This window comes from Mugil cephalus, chromosome 11, assembly GCF_022458985.1.
Source record: "Mugil cephalus isolate CIBA_MC_2020 chromosome 11, CIBA_Mcephalus_1.1, whole genome shotgun sequence".
Taxonomy (NCBI): Eukaryota; Metazoa; Chordata; class Actinopteri; order Mugiliformes; family Mugilidae; genus Mugil; species Mugil cephalus.
The window spans coordinates 376,021-394,669 of NC_061780.1; the positions used below are offsets into that span (position 1 = coordinate 376,021).

The 18,649-nt window shown below is 39.5% G+C and overlaps 1 protein-coding gene across 1 annotated transcript in view; it reads right to left on the minus strand.

Annotated features, from left to right (window-relative positions):
* The window catches only part of LOC125016547 (collagen alpha-1(XXVIII) chain-like), a 50,109-nt gene extending 41,546 nt beyond the window's left edge, over positions 1 to 8,563 (minus strand). Inside the window, exons 1-3 of the mRNA XM_047599089.1 lie at positions 8,512 to 8,563; positions 8,120 to 8,250; positions 6,090 to 6,646 (exon numbers count right to left, since the gene is read on the minus strand). Of these exons, the coding sequence (XP_047455045.1) occupies positions 6,090 to 6,646; positions 8,120 to 8,249 (687 nt within the window). The 5' untranslated portion in view covers position 8,250; positions 8,512 to 8,563. The remainder of the gene's footprint in view (positions 1 to 6,089; positions 6,647 to 8,119; positions 8,251 to 8,511) is intronic.
* Between the last annotated feature and the right edge of the window lie 10,086 nt (positions 8,564 to 18,649).

The window sequence follows — 18,649 nt, forward strand, 5'->3', positions numbered from 1 at the left end:
TAATTTTGAATACTTGCTGCCCTCTACATAGTACTTTTGTAGGAGGGATATATATTTATATAAAGTGAACATACTTCCTACTACTTTCCCATGTATCAGTATGAATCTTCCTTCCTTGTCCTTTATAGTAGATATATGTTCATATGTCACCCCTCCTGAACCGCCGCCGCCGCTGCCGCGACTTTTTCCCACAGGCTGTGTTGTTCTTTCAGCAGACACAGCAGAGCCTCTTCGGTTACAGCGCTGCTTGTTTTCAAGACAGAAATGCGCTCCTCCGCTTCGGTGATAGCCTGGTCATGAGCTTGAAGCGTGGTCCCGACTTGTGTTAGCTTCTGGTCTAGCTCTTGTCTCAGCGTTGCTAATTCATCCTTGAAGTCTTTTTTTTATGTCCTCTTCAACATCAAAAATAGCTGAATTTATATTGTTCTTAAAGTCGCGGATGTTTTTAGAGATGTTTGACATTTCTTGTAGCAGTTTGTTTCTGGATTCATCAACTTCGATGCAAGCTAGCGGGTGGACCTTATCTTCGTCGGTCGGCTCCATTTGTTTTTGGTTTGGCTGTAATTGTTCAGGAACGTTAGTGTAGCGCTGGCTTGCAAGCCATATTCACGCGATATCACAAGATCATGTTGTATCATAAATGATTTTATGCTGCTCCACCTCAATTCGGCCATGACGTAATGTTGATGTGAAGTTGTGAGGCTATGTGAACGGCGTATTGTGTTGTATTTTGCAAGGGGACTGAAGTGTTTACATTGATTCTGTGGCGGATTTCAGGTCCTGGTGCAATTTGCTCTGTTGAGCTCAGCGCTGTTTAGCAACGGCTCCGTGAAAACTATAACTGCTATGGAATGATAGCGTAATGTTAATCTAGCGACAGGAAATACGACCCGGAGTCTGCTCATGGTGTTTTATTTTGAAAAATGACCGGCTTCGCTCTGCAATTTCTGTCTGACTTGCTGTCCGAACGATTCGCTCGCATCGAGCGTCAAAAACAGAACAGAGCGTAACGCGTAATGCCCGCGTGCCCGAGCGTTGAGACTCTTCTGGGACGCGTCTGAAACTGAGCACTACGGAGCGGGTGGAGATTAATACATTGAATTTAATGGGCGCGTATTACTCACGATGACGCGACGCTTACAATACGCGACGCAGACGGACCCAGTGGATTTTCGGGGTCAGACAACCTGCCAAAAGATTATGATGGTGTGAGGCGAATATCCATCTCCTCAATATCAGAGCTCAGTGAAAGGTGATCATATGTCTGTCTGATTAGCTCTGGTCGTGGGTTTGATTGCCATGTTGACAGCGATGGTACACCCAGCAGTAGCCCCCCGTGGCCAAAATTTCCCAGAGGGAATTTTCTAGTTTTTCATCAACGAGGTATATATAGCAAAACGTGTGGTTTGATCGGGAATCTTTGTGCTATTACTTTTCTCTATCTAATATGAATTTTTTGCAATGCAAGTCGCGAAAAACTGCGAAAAATTTTCAATTGAAATGAATTGGCTGGGCGAAAAAAAAGGCAGAAAAAGAGAATTTTTCAAACGTCTGTAGAAAACTGTTGACACAAGTCTTATATATTGGTGTATTAATCCACGTTTTGGTGCGTCATGTAGTGTTTGATCAATCACTGTTCAATGACCATGATAATTTGTGGAGAAATTTAGAGATTATAATGGATGTGTATTGGACGGAATGTTCATGCTAGAGTGGATGACATCACCACTTATAGTGGGGTAAGTTGTCTGAAATCGTCTGAAACTTCTCTTTCCAAGAGAAGTTTCCAATACACTCTATGGACGTGTTTTTTTCCACAGTTGTAGACTTGTTCTGTCACTCACAACATGCTCATCAAATCAGTGAGACGTACAGAATTTAAACTGTGAGCCTCTGAGTGTGATCACGCATCTCTCTGCTCACCATTAACTCCAATGCAAAGATTTTCTAAGACAAGCAGAAAGGACTCCTGTTTTAAACTCACACTAGTCTCCAAAATATTTACTCTAGAAAGACAAGAAACATATTGAAGTCTTACGACACCCACGGTCTGCATTTTCTGATAGGAGCTGGGAAGGGTTGTTTACAATCAGTTGGTTGATCATTTAAACAGGAATGGTCTGTTTGAAAAGTTTCAGTCAGGTCTTAGAGCTCATCATAGTACAGAAACGACTCTGGTTAAAGTTACCAATGATCTCCTTGTGGATTCAGACGATGAACTTGTCTCTATACTTGTCCTGCTAGATCTCAGTGCTGCATTTGACACTACTGATCACAGTATTCTACTACAGGGACCTGAAAGTGTGATCAAGATTACAGGAACTGCACTAGACTGGTCTGAATCATATCTGTCAGACAGATTCCAGTTTGTCCATGTAAACAACAATTCTTCTATATATACCAAAGTAAGCTATGGAGTTCCTCAGGGTTCTGTGCTAGGACCAATATTATTCACATTATATATGGTTCCCTTAGGCAATGTTATTAGAAAGCACGGCATAAACTTCCATTGCTACGCAGATGATACCCAGCTATATTTATCCATGAAAGCAGATGAAACTAGAAAGCTGGTTAAACTCCGAGCATGCCTTAAAGGCTTGGACAACCTGTAATTTTCTACTTTTAAAGTCATACAAAACAGAAGTCATTGTATTTAACCCATAACATGTCAGAGATTCATTATCTAATCACTTGGTTTCGTTGGATGGCATTACCTTGGCCTCCAGTACTACTGTGAAAACTTTGGTGTTATATTTGACCAGGATATGTCCTCTAATTCTCACATAAAGCAGGTGACCAGGACTGCTTTAAATTCACCTTCTTAATATCACCAAAATTAGGAACATCCTTTCTCAGAGTGATGTAGAAAAAGTAGTTCATGCACTTGTGTCTTCCAGGCTGGATTATTGTAACTCATTACTGTCTGGCTGTCCAAATAGCTCTTTAAAAAGCCTCCAATTGATTCAAACCGCTGCAGCAAGAGCACTGACAGGAATTAGCAAGAGAGATCATATTACCCCAGTTTTAGCTTCTCTCATTGTCTCCCTTTAAAATCCTCTTCCTTACATACAAGGCCTTGAAAGGCCTAGCTCCATCATATCTGAAAGACCTCATAGAACCATATTGTCCAACAGATCTCTACGATCTCAAAGTGCAGGTCTACTTGTGGTTCCTAGAGTTTCTAAAAGTAGAATGGGAGGTAGAGCCTTCAGCTATCAGGCTCTTCTCCTGTGGAACCAGCTCCTAGTTTGGGTTCGGGAGGCAGACACCGTCTCTACGTCAAAGCTTATAGTTATGGCTGGACTTAACCATCCCTTAGTTATGCTTCTGTAGGCCGAGGCTGCAGGGGGACGATGCACTGAGGACATGTCCTCTACTCTTTCTTCTCTGGCTCCTGTCCTCTAATATCTTATCATTTTATTTTCTATCTCTTATAATTTATTTTCTATTACTAATCACTGTGTCCCACTCTCTCCCTTCCCCTCCCCTCCCCCTCCATCTTCTTGTGAGGGTCTCTGGTCTGGAGTGCTGAATATCTGACCTGCGGAGTTCTAAGCTACATCTGCTGCTGTGGCCTCATCAACCAGCCCGGTCTTCATGGTCTGGAGTGCTGTGTATCAGACCTGTGGAGCTCCATAAACTACATCTGCCCCAATCTTCATGTCCTCCTGCAGTTGTCCACTCCTACCTTGATGAACAATTCACCAACCTGCCCAAGAACTCACAAACTGTCACATAAGATCATCAGCTGTGTGTTATATTATTAGATCCTACATGTTTCCTTCAGCTTGATATATGTATCTATGACAGAAGTTTGTTTATCTTGTTTCCCCTGTTCTTCTTTTCTCTCTATCCTCTCTGTTTCTACCCGGCTGGCCTTCGGCAGATGGGTCCCTTCATATGAGCTGGGTTCTAAGGTTTCTTCCTGTTAAAAGGGAGTTTTTCCTTGCCACTGTCGCCCTCAGGCTTGCTCTGGAGGTTACATGCCGGTTTTTGTGAAGCGTTTTGAGACGATTTGTATTGTTACTGGCGCTATATAAATAAATAAAATTGAAATGAATTGAATTACTATTCTGTCACAGTAAGCCCAAATATGAGACCAGCGCAGTGGGAGAAAATCGCCCTTTTTTGTCTGTCCTTGCCCAGCGTAGGGATATACACCAAGTACTAGTATTGTTTGGTACCAATGACTGTTCTACCCGGACCCATTAAAATTCTAATATTAAACCTTTAAGACCTGAACATCCGTGAGCGCACAAAAAGAAGCTTGCGGTATTTGAATTATTGTAACTCAATGGATGGAATTCAAAGCGTGGCTGAACATTGGGTAGCTGCGCATTCTGAAAAAAAAAAAAAAAAGAAGAAGAAGCTCCCATTAGGGTAATGATGACGCACTGCTGCTGTTGGCTCCAGATTCTCCAGGTTGAAGAGTGACGCACAATCGGGGAGCCCCAGGAAGAGAGAGTTGTTTGGAGGAATTGTTGGTGAAAACTAAATTAGTTATACCCTTGAGATGTCACAAAGGTCTTCCAGATAAAAGCAAAACTTCCCACTGTTCAGCCACACTTTATATATTGTCAATAGCGCAAACAACTATGAGTTACGGTAATTCAAAATCAGTGTGCTTTGACGGATTCTTCAGGCCTAAATGGTTCATAAAAAGATAAATCATTCGTGCATGCGTCGCTGAATTTGTTAATATGGAGGAACGTCATCAATGGCCAAGCCAATCAAATCGATTGTGGTTCTATAAGTTCAGACTCATTGGTATGTTAAAAGTATAAGCTATTACTTTGAAAACACTTGAAATTTGATAATGACATAGAAATGTATGTACATTGTTGATTTTCTTTACATCAGGGTACACTATTTCGAGTGACATTAGATTGGGACCTTTGCTGGGAGGAAATTTTAGTAACTGGAGCTCTTTGAATTTTAATTGAATACCCCTGGTCTAAGCAATCCAAAGTGTGGACCCAAAGTTGACAAAGATTCGTCTCGATGCAACATTTGTTTGAGACAAGTTTCGATGTACCAGCAACATCATTAAGTACTTGCAGCACACTCATAATATAAAACTGATGGAGTGCACTGTCTTTGACTGCTTAGATGCGGCAAAAGTTTGCATGTATGTGCGCCCATTCCACCCCGACACACACACACATGCGCACGTATGCACACACTACTCTCTCAGACTGGTTGCTATGGCAACACAATGTGTCACCCAAACCACCAAAACATTAAGAACATGTCAGACATTAACAGCAAAGAGCAATGGAGAAGGAGGGCAGATGTGACTCCATGAGGGAATTTTCTGGTTGTAAATTTAGAGTTATTACTCCTGTTTTGATACCTTAAGTTTTAAGGTGTTTTTGGTCGATTTACATCCCTGGTCAACGGTTTTAAAATTTGCAACTGGCTTTGTTATTGCAATTTTAGAATGACCAAGTCATGTCAGAAGTTCGAAATACTACAACTTGGTGACTGTTGCCGTTGACTTTGGTACTCAAATGCTCATTGATATCATCGACAGGGTCATATGGATCTTGACTGTATATAACATGGGAACGATAAGAAAAAGAAGAAAAAATAGTCGCTCGACTTTGAATTGTCAATGTAATAACAAATGAATGAATGATATAAGGACATTTTAGAGGCACAGGCAGGGATTTCTGAATGTGCTCCAACATGGGAATATGATACAGGAACTGGAACGTAATGAGCCATGAAGTCTCTCTCACTCACCAAATGAAAACACCTATAATATATTATACATTTACTTTCAGAGACAAATCCCCAAGAATAACGATAAATAAATTCCCTTGTGACTCTTAAACTATTTAGATCATCAAGATTTGTCTGTGTTAAAATGGAATTGAGTATGTAATCATTTGAGTTCTCTTGAACTTCGTTTCACAAGGATAAAGCCAACACCTCACACACAACCAGTTGTAAAGGTTTTGTTTTGCTGGGTGAATGTTGGCCACAATTTTTTTGCTATTCAAAATGTCTGCATGCATAGGGGCTTTAATAATTACATCCATCACTTACATGCTGCTGTCTCTCATTTGACATGAGCCAACACTCACCATCTCTTTGAGGAGCTTCGCTTCCAGCTCCGGGTCAAGAAGACTGTGGACAAACTGCTGAGAAGGTGTGCTGGCAATGGATCGGAGCTTGTCTCTATTTACAACATCTGACAACCCAATGGCGAAGATCTTTATCCTATGACCTTTGGCCTCTGCTGCTGCTGCAGTGACATCAGGGTTACGAGGATGGTCAATGGCATCGGTCATTAGCACCGCAACCCTGATGCTCTCCACTGGAGTCTCCTGCACAATAAGATGGGAGGCATTGGTGATGGCATAGGTAGTGTAGGTGCCATGGCCAATGTAGCGCATGCCATTGACTGTGCTGTGGAATGAGTCCATGTCTTTCCAGGTTGAAAATCGGTGCTCAATAAACACAGAGCTGCTGTACTGAAGCACAGCTATTCGCACATTCAGCATCAAGCCAGGGGGTACTGGCAGTGTGGCGAGCCGAGTGCTGAAACTCAGCACAAAGGCCTTCTCCTTCTCAAACAGCAAAAGTTTGGCACTCTCAGAGCTGTCCAGGATAAAGGCCACCTCCAGTGAACATGTCCGAACTGGGGGAGGAGGAAAGCACAATAAAATAAGTTGTTCCCTTTGTTTGCTTTTTTTATTTGCTTATAAGCAAATACAGAACAATACAGACACCTTGAACTGGAAAACATGTGATCAACATTGTTCATTAATTTGCATTATTACTACTGAAGACATTTTAGTAAATTAATGACTGTAGAAAATAATCTTTAACTGCCACAATGAGTAGCCCAAATATTTTGTACTTCTACACAGGTTCTGATATAACCACAGCTATCCAGCTCTTAGTTCACACATACATCTCTTGGGTAAACACTTTATAACAGATCACCATTTTGTGCTTTATATGTTCCAGGGCACAGCACAATAATGCAAACAGCTGACTCAGAACAATGGATCACTATTGTTACCACCGTATAAGAACAATGAACCACCTTACCTTAAATTTTAGCAACTTAGAAAATAGATGATCAACATTTTCCTCTGGCACGGGTAGTTTGTTTGAACAGTAATAAATGACTACTGACAATAATTATTAATTGCAACATTTTTTCTATTCTACCACTATAAACATTTCCCTGCCCAGGAATTTTTGTAGCGAAAAGTCTTGAGTCCTTTACTTGGGAACTGATTATGCACTAGCAAATATCTGCAGGACCAATCAAATCATTTTTCTGGGGCTTTATGTGATGGTGGACAGAAATTAATTCAACAAATTAGATCTGATTGATTGGAGGACTACCCAGCTGCATGCAGAGGTACTTTTTTCCTGAATCCATTTTTGTCAATCTATCTAAACATTAACGCAGATTAATCTATGGTTGGCAAAAGCTATGATGCAATTGATGGAACAGTTTTATCTATTCTAAATATACATAGAGGCATTTTTATCAACATTGGAGTGGAAAATTATGCCTGCTTTATGCAAATGTGCGTTATTATTATTTCAATACAATGACAAATACTGTCTACAATATATTCTAGAAGAACATCCAAGGCACTAGCCCAGAAGTAAGACCAAGTTCTCCTATCCACAATCTTTTTGTTGTAGAAAATTTGTCAGGAGTCTCTCTGTTTTGAACTGATTGTGCGCCTACAAAGTTCTGTCCATAAAACTGTTTGGGTGGCTTTATATGGTGATGGACAGAAGAAAGTAAGAGAAAAGAGTTTCTTGTCAGTAGCGGAGGACAACCGATCTTGTTTGTTAATTAATAAATTGCTTAACTTACTCCACAAATCAATAAAGGTTTTGGTCACCCATTTTTGCCAAAACCAAGTCACCACCTTCAACTCTCGCAATAAGAACATGCGATCCATTTCTTCCACTGGTAGAGCTGAGGATCAGCATAAATATCACAAAAATGTTTTTCAATGTTCTGACCACCATTCAGCAGCACTAAAGGACAATCAGTGGCCTGAATCTATAATTTTTCACCCACAGCATCCAGCGACTAACATTTACCAACAACATGTGGATACCTCATGTAGAGAATTACCATTTCCTCCATCATCGTTCAGCCGGTAGTTATTCCTGCGTGCCACCTTTCTCTGGCCTGTGGCCTCATGTAGCAGAGTCAGCAGCAGAAGGCAGAGACCCACACCTCTGGTCAGGCTTCTTGATTCCATCCTTTGAGTCGGAGAGCAGGTTTTGAGAAAAGCAATGACGTGCCATGACAGTTTTATGTTTTATTATCGTACAAGTACTCCTGTTAGCAATTATCTACTTTCAAATGCTCCAGCCTTATAACATATTTTCTTTACAAACAATAAAACTCTAAGCAACAGTTAAGACATATTTAAAATAAAACATGATAACAGAAGTAAATAAATACATAATGTAGTGTGCATGCAGTAAAAGTTTCAAATCCAGGGAGAGTACATCTTTTACCTAGAGTCTCATTTAGCTGCAGCCTGTGCTTGTGATCTTCGTCAGCTGTGGCTCTTTTGGAAGCAATTCCCTGCAGAATTGTGCCCTATAAACCAGACTGAGATTAACTGAGGACTATCACATAAGCTTGTGTGCTGTGTGTATAACTGTACTGACTGTATATACAAGAGGTGTAGCCAGAGGCTCTGTGGCCGCTCGAACAAATCCACAATGATCAGTTGGAGAGCGTGTTATGAGAAAAGCAAAGATGTGCCATGACAGTTTTATGTTTTATTATTGTGCATCCTGCAAACCATGCCCACAACTACTCCTGATCCTCACAATAGTTGTATGCCAAAACATGTGGCTGTATGAAAACTTATTTATCTACTTTCAAATGCTGCAACCTTCAACTAACATATTTACTTTATGAACACTAAAAGTCTAAGTAAGAGTAAGACACACTTAAACTGCAACATGATAACATAAGCAAATAAATACATACTGTCATGTGCATGTAGTTAAAATTTTAAATCCAGGGAGAGTACATCTTTTACCAAGTCTCATATAGCTGCTTCTGTGCTTGTTATATGGTCAGCTTTGGCTCTTTTGGAAGCATTTCCCTGTGGAATCGTGTCCTATAAACCAGACTGAGATTAACTGAGGACTATCGCATAAGCTTGTGCGCTGTGTGTACCCATTGACTGTATATACAAGAGTTGTAGCCGGAGGCTCTGGGGCTACTCCAACAAATCCACACTGATCCACTTCAGACTGAAAGAATCACACTGACTCTCATGTGCACATCAGGTTCCCATAGGAAAATTATTTGTATATTAGATTGGATTGCTACGATAGATATTAGCATAATTTAACTAAAACACTTAATATTGTATTGATTATTCCTCTTCTCCACTCCTTCCCACATATGTGAAAACAAGATGAGGTGTTGGATGAACCTCATGTACCTGATAATCTATCTAATTAAACTGTGTCAGAAATGTTGTAATCAGAAAGGAGGTAACTCAACTGGATGCTCATTTTGGAGGTTTAGATTGTGATGCTGTTAAATTATATAATATTGAACTATATTAACTAAACAAGATTATTTTTGGCCACTCTATTCTGGTCAGCGCTAAGTAAGGGAAACACTGCAACACTGCCTCTTTTCTGATGCTGTTTCAACATCTACTGAACATTTTCAAGAGGAATTTATATTGTCATATTAGAATGTATTATTTCCACTAGTGTACAGTGGCATATCACACTATTGACCCTTTGCACGTGATGTCACATTCGACTCGAGCGATATAGATATCACTGTGACATCACAATGTTGACTGAAGACAAAACAGAGGGAAGCTCTTGCTGTACTTTTTGGTGCCATAATCAAAAAATCTAAAATACTAACTGAAAGTTTTATCACATACCAGCCCCTGCCAGTCATAGACAACTTTGGTTTGGCTTTGGTGATTAGGTCATCAACGGGCACACTTCTTATGAGATGAGTTTAATAAGTAATACATCATCAGCTTGGACCTGGATAACATTATGGGACAGAATAAATCATGAGTCAAATTACGTTAAATTAATGCTTATTTAGGGGATTCTTGTTACATGCTAATGCTAACTGCTAGGTTAGTTACATGTTTCAGGGGAGTTGCATTTATTATGTTACCCTGTGGTTTCGCTTACTTCTTCTAATATAATAATAATACATTTCACCATACATTTTACAAACTCTTAGTTTGTAAAGTGTCAAACTCTGGCTCGAGGGCCAAATTTGGCCCGCAGTGTAATTTTATTTGGCCCGTGAGACCATATACCAAATGACTATTAGAGCTGGCCTGTCTGGTATACAGCGCATGTATTGCTGATACTACAAATCCCAGAATGCTCTGCTGGTGGCATATCAATCAGGATAGGACCCATTAACACCTCGCCTCTGTTGACAGTAGCGCGTCATGCTATTACTGGCACAGCACTACACCTCCCAAAAATGGAGAAAAGAAAGGCAGAAAAACAAAGCTTTCCAGTCAGGTGGGAGGCAAAATATCTGTTTACATATAAAGTAAGGGGTTGAGACAACATACAATTGATAAGTATGTTAGCAATGAAAAGACTGAAGTATTGAAAAACGCAATGAAATATGATAACTCGTTTAAGTCCCTTGCTGATGTATGTAGAGGGGGGGCATATAAAACGAGGAGTCAAATACTTAGGGTCTGGGACAAAAACATGTAAATAAATCTCATGCACTATTAATGCCAAAGCATTAATAGTAATTCTTCATTTTTTTTTCTCCTTTTGCCTATTATTATCAAATGCATTGCATGCAAACCCCATATGATTTTGAGTTTGACACCCCTGCTTCAGATCCATCAGTAAAGTCATCACTTTCTTTCCCTATTTTAGGAGATAATAAAACCAAATTATCTTCTGTCAGTTGCACTGTAGTCCAAATCTTTAAGTAGTGACATATAATTATTATTCCTTTTTTTCCTATGTACCTATATATATTTTTTCTTTTTCTTTCTTTTCTTTTTTTTTAACATTTTTTTTGTACTGTGTTGAAAAAAACAAGGAACAGGTTCAGGCGAGTTGAGAACCTCAACCACTTGCTGGAGCCTATCCCAGCAATTATCAGGCGAGAGGTGGGGTACACCCTGGACAGGTTGCCAGCCTATTGCAGGGCTAACACAGAGACAAACAACCATTCACACTTACACACACACCTACAAACTCCAACCAGAAAGGCCGCTGCTGGACTTGAACCCCAACCACCAAGCCGCTGTGCTGCCCCAGCTGAGAACCTGAACTTCTTTAATTTAACATTTAATCCCAATCCCAAAAGGTATTTCCTCTAAGGTCCAAAATAGAAAAGACAGAGTTATAGTGTTGTGTGTCACCTTTTAGTATTCAGAGCTGTGGGCTGGCACTGCCCCTTTGATAAAAAAAGCTGATTACTAGTTCCAACTGTGTTTTTTTTTAAATCCTTGTCACAAATGAATATTCTCTCACACTTGTTTTTGCTTTTGCACTGAAACACTTTTTTTTTTTAAACAGACAACCAAACAAAAACTTAACAGGTGCATTAGACTTGATCCCACACATTCTTAATAAAAAAAAAAACAAACAAACAAACAAAAAAAACACTACTGCTGATGTTTTGAACCTTAAAAAAAGAAAAAAATGCAGGTGCACTTCTTAGCAACCCTCTCCACCCTAAACTGAAGTGCCCTTTGCTTGAGGGGCCCTTATAAATTCTACGAAAAAATATGAATTCACTTACTTTCATTTACTTTAAAATAGCAGTTTTCATGTAGTGCATGACTTGGTGATTGTTTGTAATTAAATGTCCTCACTTTTGTATGTAAATTGAATCATTGGCTTAATTATTTGATATCTCCAACAAAATTATTGAATTGATAAACCGGTCCCTCAACGCAATTGACACAATTTTTTCGACAAGAACCCCTGGGTTCGGGGAGCCGGACTGCCCTGCCAGAACGTTTGCGGCTGGCTACACGATGGACACGTGGGAGAGGTGGCGGGTTGTGTGTCTGGTGGCTCTTTCCATGGAGGACATTGAAGACATGTACCTATTCGAAGCCATGATTACAGGTCTTTTTCTGATTGGATTAGGCATTGTCCTGGTTTATCGAGGAAATCAAAGAGTGGAGACAGCTGTTAAAAGCCCCTCAAAGCTGCCTGGGATGATTGAAGCGGTGGGCAGAGCTGTTGGACTCAAACTGTGGCTATTCAGAACTTGAACTTGAATCACAATATGGGTAACATCATGGAGAAGCTTTTGGCCTTGCAAAGGAAAATGGATCGTTTTGGAGACCAGAATGAACAAACAGAGAAGTTGTGCAAAAGAATGCGTCTACTCGCCGCAAGACCAAACAATCCCAATCTTATCTACTTTTGGCGCCCTAACAGCACTGGCCTTGGCCAAGACCACTGCTGGAACAACAACTCCCCGGAAGATCACTGCAGTGAGACGCTCTTGCATTCCTGCCCCCACTTCCCGTGGACACCTGCTGATGGTTGACTCTGCACTGGGTTTTTACCTCTACCCCTACCCCACTCACGTACCCCTCAACCACCTCCCCCTCACCCCCTTCCCTGTTTTTTCATGTTCCCACACTGTACTCCTCACAGGAGCATAGTATGGGGGTTGTTTTTTTTCTCCTTTCCTCTCCTCATGTCAATCTGCATCTCTCTTTTCCATCCCTGTCTTCCTGTCCTCTCTACCCCCCACTTTGTCAAAGTGTATGCATTTTTTGTATGTATATGTATGTAACCCAGCAACAGGGAATATCATTTCACAAGTGAGAAGAGAGTGAGAAGAGAAGAGTTTTATATTATTTAATGAAATGAATATTAATAATGCATTGGTTTTATATTTTAGATGCTCAAAGCACTTACAATTGAATGCATTTTTCATTCTTTCACACAGTCACATAAACTACCTCAGTAATCACAGCTGCCCTGAGGCAGACTGACAGAAAGATGGCTGCCAATGTGCCTCTCCAACCACCACCAACATCACTCACTCGAAATCATACACCACGGAGCACACACCTGGGGGCAGGTGGGTTAAGTGTCTTGCCCAAAGACACAACAGACAGACTACGGATAGGGCAGAATCAAACCACCAAACTTTCAGTTATTAAAATATAGAACATAGAAATCAGCCACTGTATGTAATTGTACTAAATAGACCATGTTGTTTCTAAATCATCTATCAGTTTCATGTATGCATATGACATTAACGTACTACATAACATAAGTTATGCATCTGAATTGTAGCTACATACACTGAACCCGGCGTTGGTCATGCGGGGTCGTTTTGTCCTTCAAATGTAAAGTATGTTATAAATAAAATCTATTATTATTATTATTATTATTGTTGTTGTTGTTGTTGTTGTTATATTGTGTTATTTTGCACATGCTCTTCATTTTGATTATTACATCATACATTCTACTGTATTATGATTTTTTAATATTACCATTGTTATATTTGTATTGTTATATATCAATCAGCTTTGATATCCGTTTTGACAACAAATACCTAGAAGCAATCACTGGTGTTGCACATTGTCTGTATTTGTAATTTAACCAATCTATATTGTATCATAAATATATGTCTGACACTTATAATAAACCAAATGGATTGAAAACTGGTTGAAAATTCAGTGAGTTAGGTTGAACTTCTGTCCCAAGAAGTTTCAACACCATTCACACCTTGAGACTGGAGACTCCCACTGACAATAGCTTCATAAGGGCACCATTCATAGGGTAAGTAGCCTAGTACGACCTCTTAACAACAGGTTCAACGATCATGGAAATTAGTGCCACCAGTTTCTGGCCAAGCAAGTTTCTGATGAATTTCACCCACAGAGTTTTCCTCTTTAAACCTAAACTTCCCACTTGTCTCTTAGAACTGAAAAAACGAATTGTATAAGTGGCAAAATGATTGGAATGACACTTAGTCCATTCAGGATAACCTACATATCCAGGGGCCCATTTCAGAAGGCTGATTTTGTTGAAAACTCTGACTCCGTTAACCCCAAAATGAGGTTTTTACGTTTCACAAAAGGGGGTTAAGCAACCCAGAGAGAGCGGGCTAACTCAAGCCCATTTCAGAAAGAGGTAATTTAAACTTGGAGTTGGTTACCAACTGAGTCTGTGAACCTAACCAGGGGCCCTTTGCACAAAAGTAGGATTCAGATATGCAAGATAAATGACTAAGCCTTGAGGGGTATTGCACAAAACCAGGATAAGGGATTAATCCTGGATATGTTGGATCTATTTTAACCTCACCCAGACTGTCCCCATGGTCATTACCTTGAATGATGTCCTCATCTCCCTATCCTGAATACCCATTTAAATATGCAAATGAATTGAAATAGGGACTGCACTGATTCCCCACTGTGCACGATCAGATTTTCAGCATGAGTGAAGTGAAAAAAAGGAACTTCACTGAGTCGATGTGTTATTAAATGAAACGGAGACATGCAGGAATATTCTATTTGGTAGCCTGTCATCAGGCATAAACACAAAAAGAAAGAAAAGTGAGTGGGAGCGTGTGTGTGAGGCTGTTCATGCCGTGGGGTTGGAGCAGCGCGCACACATGCGAATCAATCGGTGCCGGGGTTGGTGAGAGGGGTCAACATCCACATTCTCAGGGAGTAGCCACGTTCCCCTGGGGTCAAATGACGGCAGAAAAAATGTTAAGTAGATTAAGTAACTTTGTTCATACCATTTGAATGAATCACACTAATCTTTTTCTAATTATAAATGCTTTAGTGGGAAACGAACACAAAGGATAAAACTAATTTATTATTATTTATTATTAACAGATAAATTATTTATTCACCGAGAAGCCACCCATCGTGCACTGTGCCAGCCTGTTGGGCAGAATGAACAAGTCATGCGTTGAAGCAGGACACCTTGCCACAATGTTAGTGAGCTGCATTTGCGCAACACATATTATCTGAACATTTGATGGAATGAAAATGTTTATTGTTGACAACAAAAACAAATTCATCCTGTGATGGCGCTTTTATATCGAGGATTAAAAGTGCCACAATTAAATAAATAAATACACAATTAAATAATTATTTAAATTTGTCATTAATTAATTAAAATTGGAATTAAATACATAAATGTTTTATTTAGTATGTAATTAATTCATTAAATACCAACCCGTTCTCACTCCCAAGGCGTAATATATGGATGATTTGTCACGCCCCTAGACGTCTGATACTGACGCAAAAGGTACCCTTCCACGTCTGTATGAGACGCTCTGGGTTCTCAATTGACGTCCATGAAAACCTGCTCGCGGCGGTAAGAGACGCTTAGAGCAGAGGCTGCAGTCCTCCATTCACTACAATAATAACCCGTTCGCGGCAACGATAAAATAGCCTCATGTTATGGCTCTCACTTTGATCTTTTCTCCTTCGATTCTGAGAAACAAACTTGTATTCGTAAAATCCGTTTTGAAACATTGCTGAACACGGTGAAGTGAAAACACGCCAAAAATAGCACTAATAATACTATTAATACCATATCTCTACTCAAGATATCAACATATAGGTTGGGAATATACCTTTCTGTTTGATGTATTCTCTCTATTATGTAAAATTGTGACTGTGATCTTAGCAAACTTTGCATGCGCTTTAGGGCACGGGGAGCACTGTTTAATCAGATTTCATCTTTGTCATTGGTAAGAGGGTGAAATCAGGTTTTTTCAAGGTTTCAACACTAGTCAATAACACCATTAGTTTGCCCTTAGGTATCATAGTAGAGGTCAATAATTTTCCAAAACCATTGACCCTGTGTCTGTGCATGTTTTATTGTTGAACAGTAAGCCTTCAAATGTGTCTCAGGTACAAGGTTCAAAGGGCACACCTGAGGAGCAGGACCCACCCACAACTCTCATACTGACATATGTTACTTCCCAGGTCAAGACCTTCCAAACGATGTCATCACTGTTGTTCTACGACAAAGTTTAATTTTCATCTGGCTCTCAGCCATGGCTGTCTCAGGTGTACATCCAAAGACCTGTTTCTGGACCAAGTTGGATGAAATTAGTCAAACATATTTTAGGGAATATTTAGTGATCAAATGTATTAAAGATATTAATTTTTGTCTTATACACAGTCATACTTAAAAATTAGGACCATTTCAGAGCTAATTTGCCCCATAAACCAATTCATGTTTCACAGGTCATATTTTCCATTTACATAATATGACCATTAAACAACTCTTAACCCCTCCCCCTGTCTTAAAGGATTATCTTTGATGATCAAGAATATAAGGGCTTACTGTATCAGGATTATGCCCTTCCAATGGCATGACAACAGTCAAATCGGGTGGCATTTGTATTGATTGAGACCACAGCAGAAAGAAAAAGTGTCTCTTAGCCACTAGGTCAGGGTCAGCATGAATGAAAAGGCAATGAAGGTCACACGCTTTCCTTGTTCACAATTATTTTATTTGATTAAACAGATGCAAAACCACAATATGCAGCCATACAAACAATGGTAGATAACTAGAAACTGGAGCATCAAAAATGACAATTTCTGAATATATTCAAAATATAGACAAAACTTTGTGATTCTATGACTGAAAGCCTGTGCATGCTGCCCGTGGATTTATAGTTGGTTATAAAATATAGTTACAGTATATATTTTATGTTATAGTAGTATGAATGCAATCCATTTGTTGAACGAACTTCACACTGTTGTAGTGAGGTTGGCATTTTTGTAATGCACACAGAAATAAATGAGGATCACTTTGATTTTTCATGTGTACCACAGAACCTTCAAATATTTCCAGTTTAACAGTTTAATGTCATATAGAAATCTGTACAAACAATGATAATGGCTTCATCCTTGATGGATGCCACGTTGTGGTTCTTGTTATGGCCATTTCCATACATACCTGATGTAAATGCTATGACAAACGACTTTCTATAGTTGGTCCAGTAATGACTGCAAACACTACAATCAAGACTCACTTATTGTTATTAATGAAATGTATGTTTTGGAGAAGCGTTTGATATAGTGACATGTACATAAGTACATAAAGATTAGTCACACTATCAAAATAGTGTGACTCCTGTTACTGCCTCTCTGCTGTGCAGGACAAAGAGTGTGTGAACTGTAATATCACAGACTCTGTGGATCCAGAGTAGCCACCATATTGTCAATAAGAGAAGACCTGGCTTCTTTCCACTTTAGCAGGACTCCGTGTTTCCGATCTCCCAGTCAGTAGCAGCCAACTCAGACGATGTCTCACAAGTCACTGCTGCATCCTCTTCTCCATCCTCCAACAACTGAAGGAGCTCCTGACAAAGCACTAACAGAAAAAATAAAGAAACCCTGCCACAAAGTGAACAAGATACTATAAGTGGTATGGCTTAGGACTGCACAACAGCCTATAGACTTCTGCATAACTCAACTACAACAACAACTATAAACGTCAACTTAAAAAATGAAATCAACTTATCAATGTAGGTAAAGTACCTTTTGTTGGGTTGACACTGGCAACATCACAACTAGGTATTTCACCTGGACATTGATGCTGACCAGTTGACACTGAAAAAAAGAGATTGACTATTTACTTACCGAAAATCTTTGGTGAATAAAAGTTGTGAGCATGAATACTGACCATGTGCCAAGCCACTAGTACTTTGCCTTTGAGCAATAACATCTCCCATCTGTCGCATTTTTTCCAGCACACTGGTCTTGTCTGAGGTTCGCCCTGTGCCTCATTCTACACAGTTAACAAGAAAAAATTGCAACACTTAAAATACAGTGATTAAAGCAAAGATTATCAAACATCTTAAGTTAATTTCACAGAAATTGTATGCATACACAGCCATATACATACTCCCCACAATAAATTAGACAAAAGTGTTCCCTCTCTAACAACTGTTTTCCCTACATCTTTTAAAAATAATAATGTTACCTCCATATCCTGAAGAACTGCATCGGCACCCTGAAGCTCTTCCTCCAACTCAAGATCCTCTGAATCACTCATTTTTCAAACTAAAGAGGAAAGACATTTTGACAGAACTCAGTGACACAAACAAACACATAACGAAAGCAATCCACATGACATAACAACATTGATAATAACAATGGTGGGGCTATTTGGCTATTTTGTAACATACAACCCCTTTAATGTTTGTAATAGATTTAATCCATCATTGGTGGATTAAATAGCTAATGCTGCAGTAGCCACGTGTAGTCATTACCATACTCTATTTAGCAAGCATGCTGAAGGACACAGTAGACATTTTTAAAGTTTTTAAACTGCTTCCAAAATCAGACGCCTTTGTTTGTTTGAAGCTTTTCTGAAAAAAAAAGAACCGTTTAGTGAATCAAGCTAATCTGTCTTTCTAAAATATATATCACTTTCTCAATGTGGTCATGTATTTTTTACATACCTGCGTTACAATCAATTTCTTCTTCTTCTTCTTCCTCTTCTTCTTCTTCTTCTTAGAGGGTCTCTCCGTTCTCCCATCAACCTTTGCGTATACTGGTTACGTTTGATTGGTTGGAGTTCAGAGCGTCCAAAACTGACGGGAGTGGCGAATGAATCTATAAATGTGTTTTACGTATGAAAAGAAAATAATTAACCC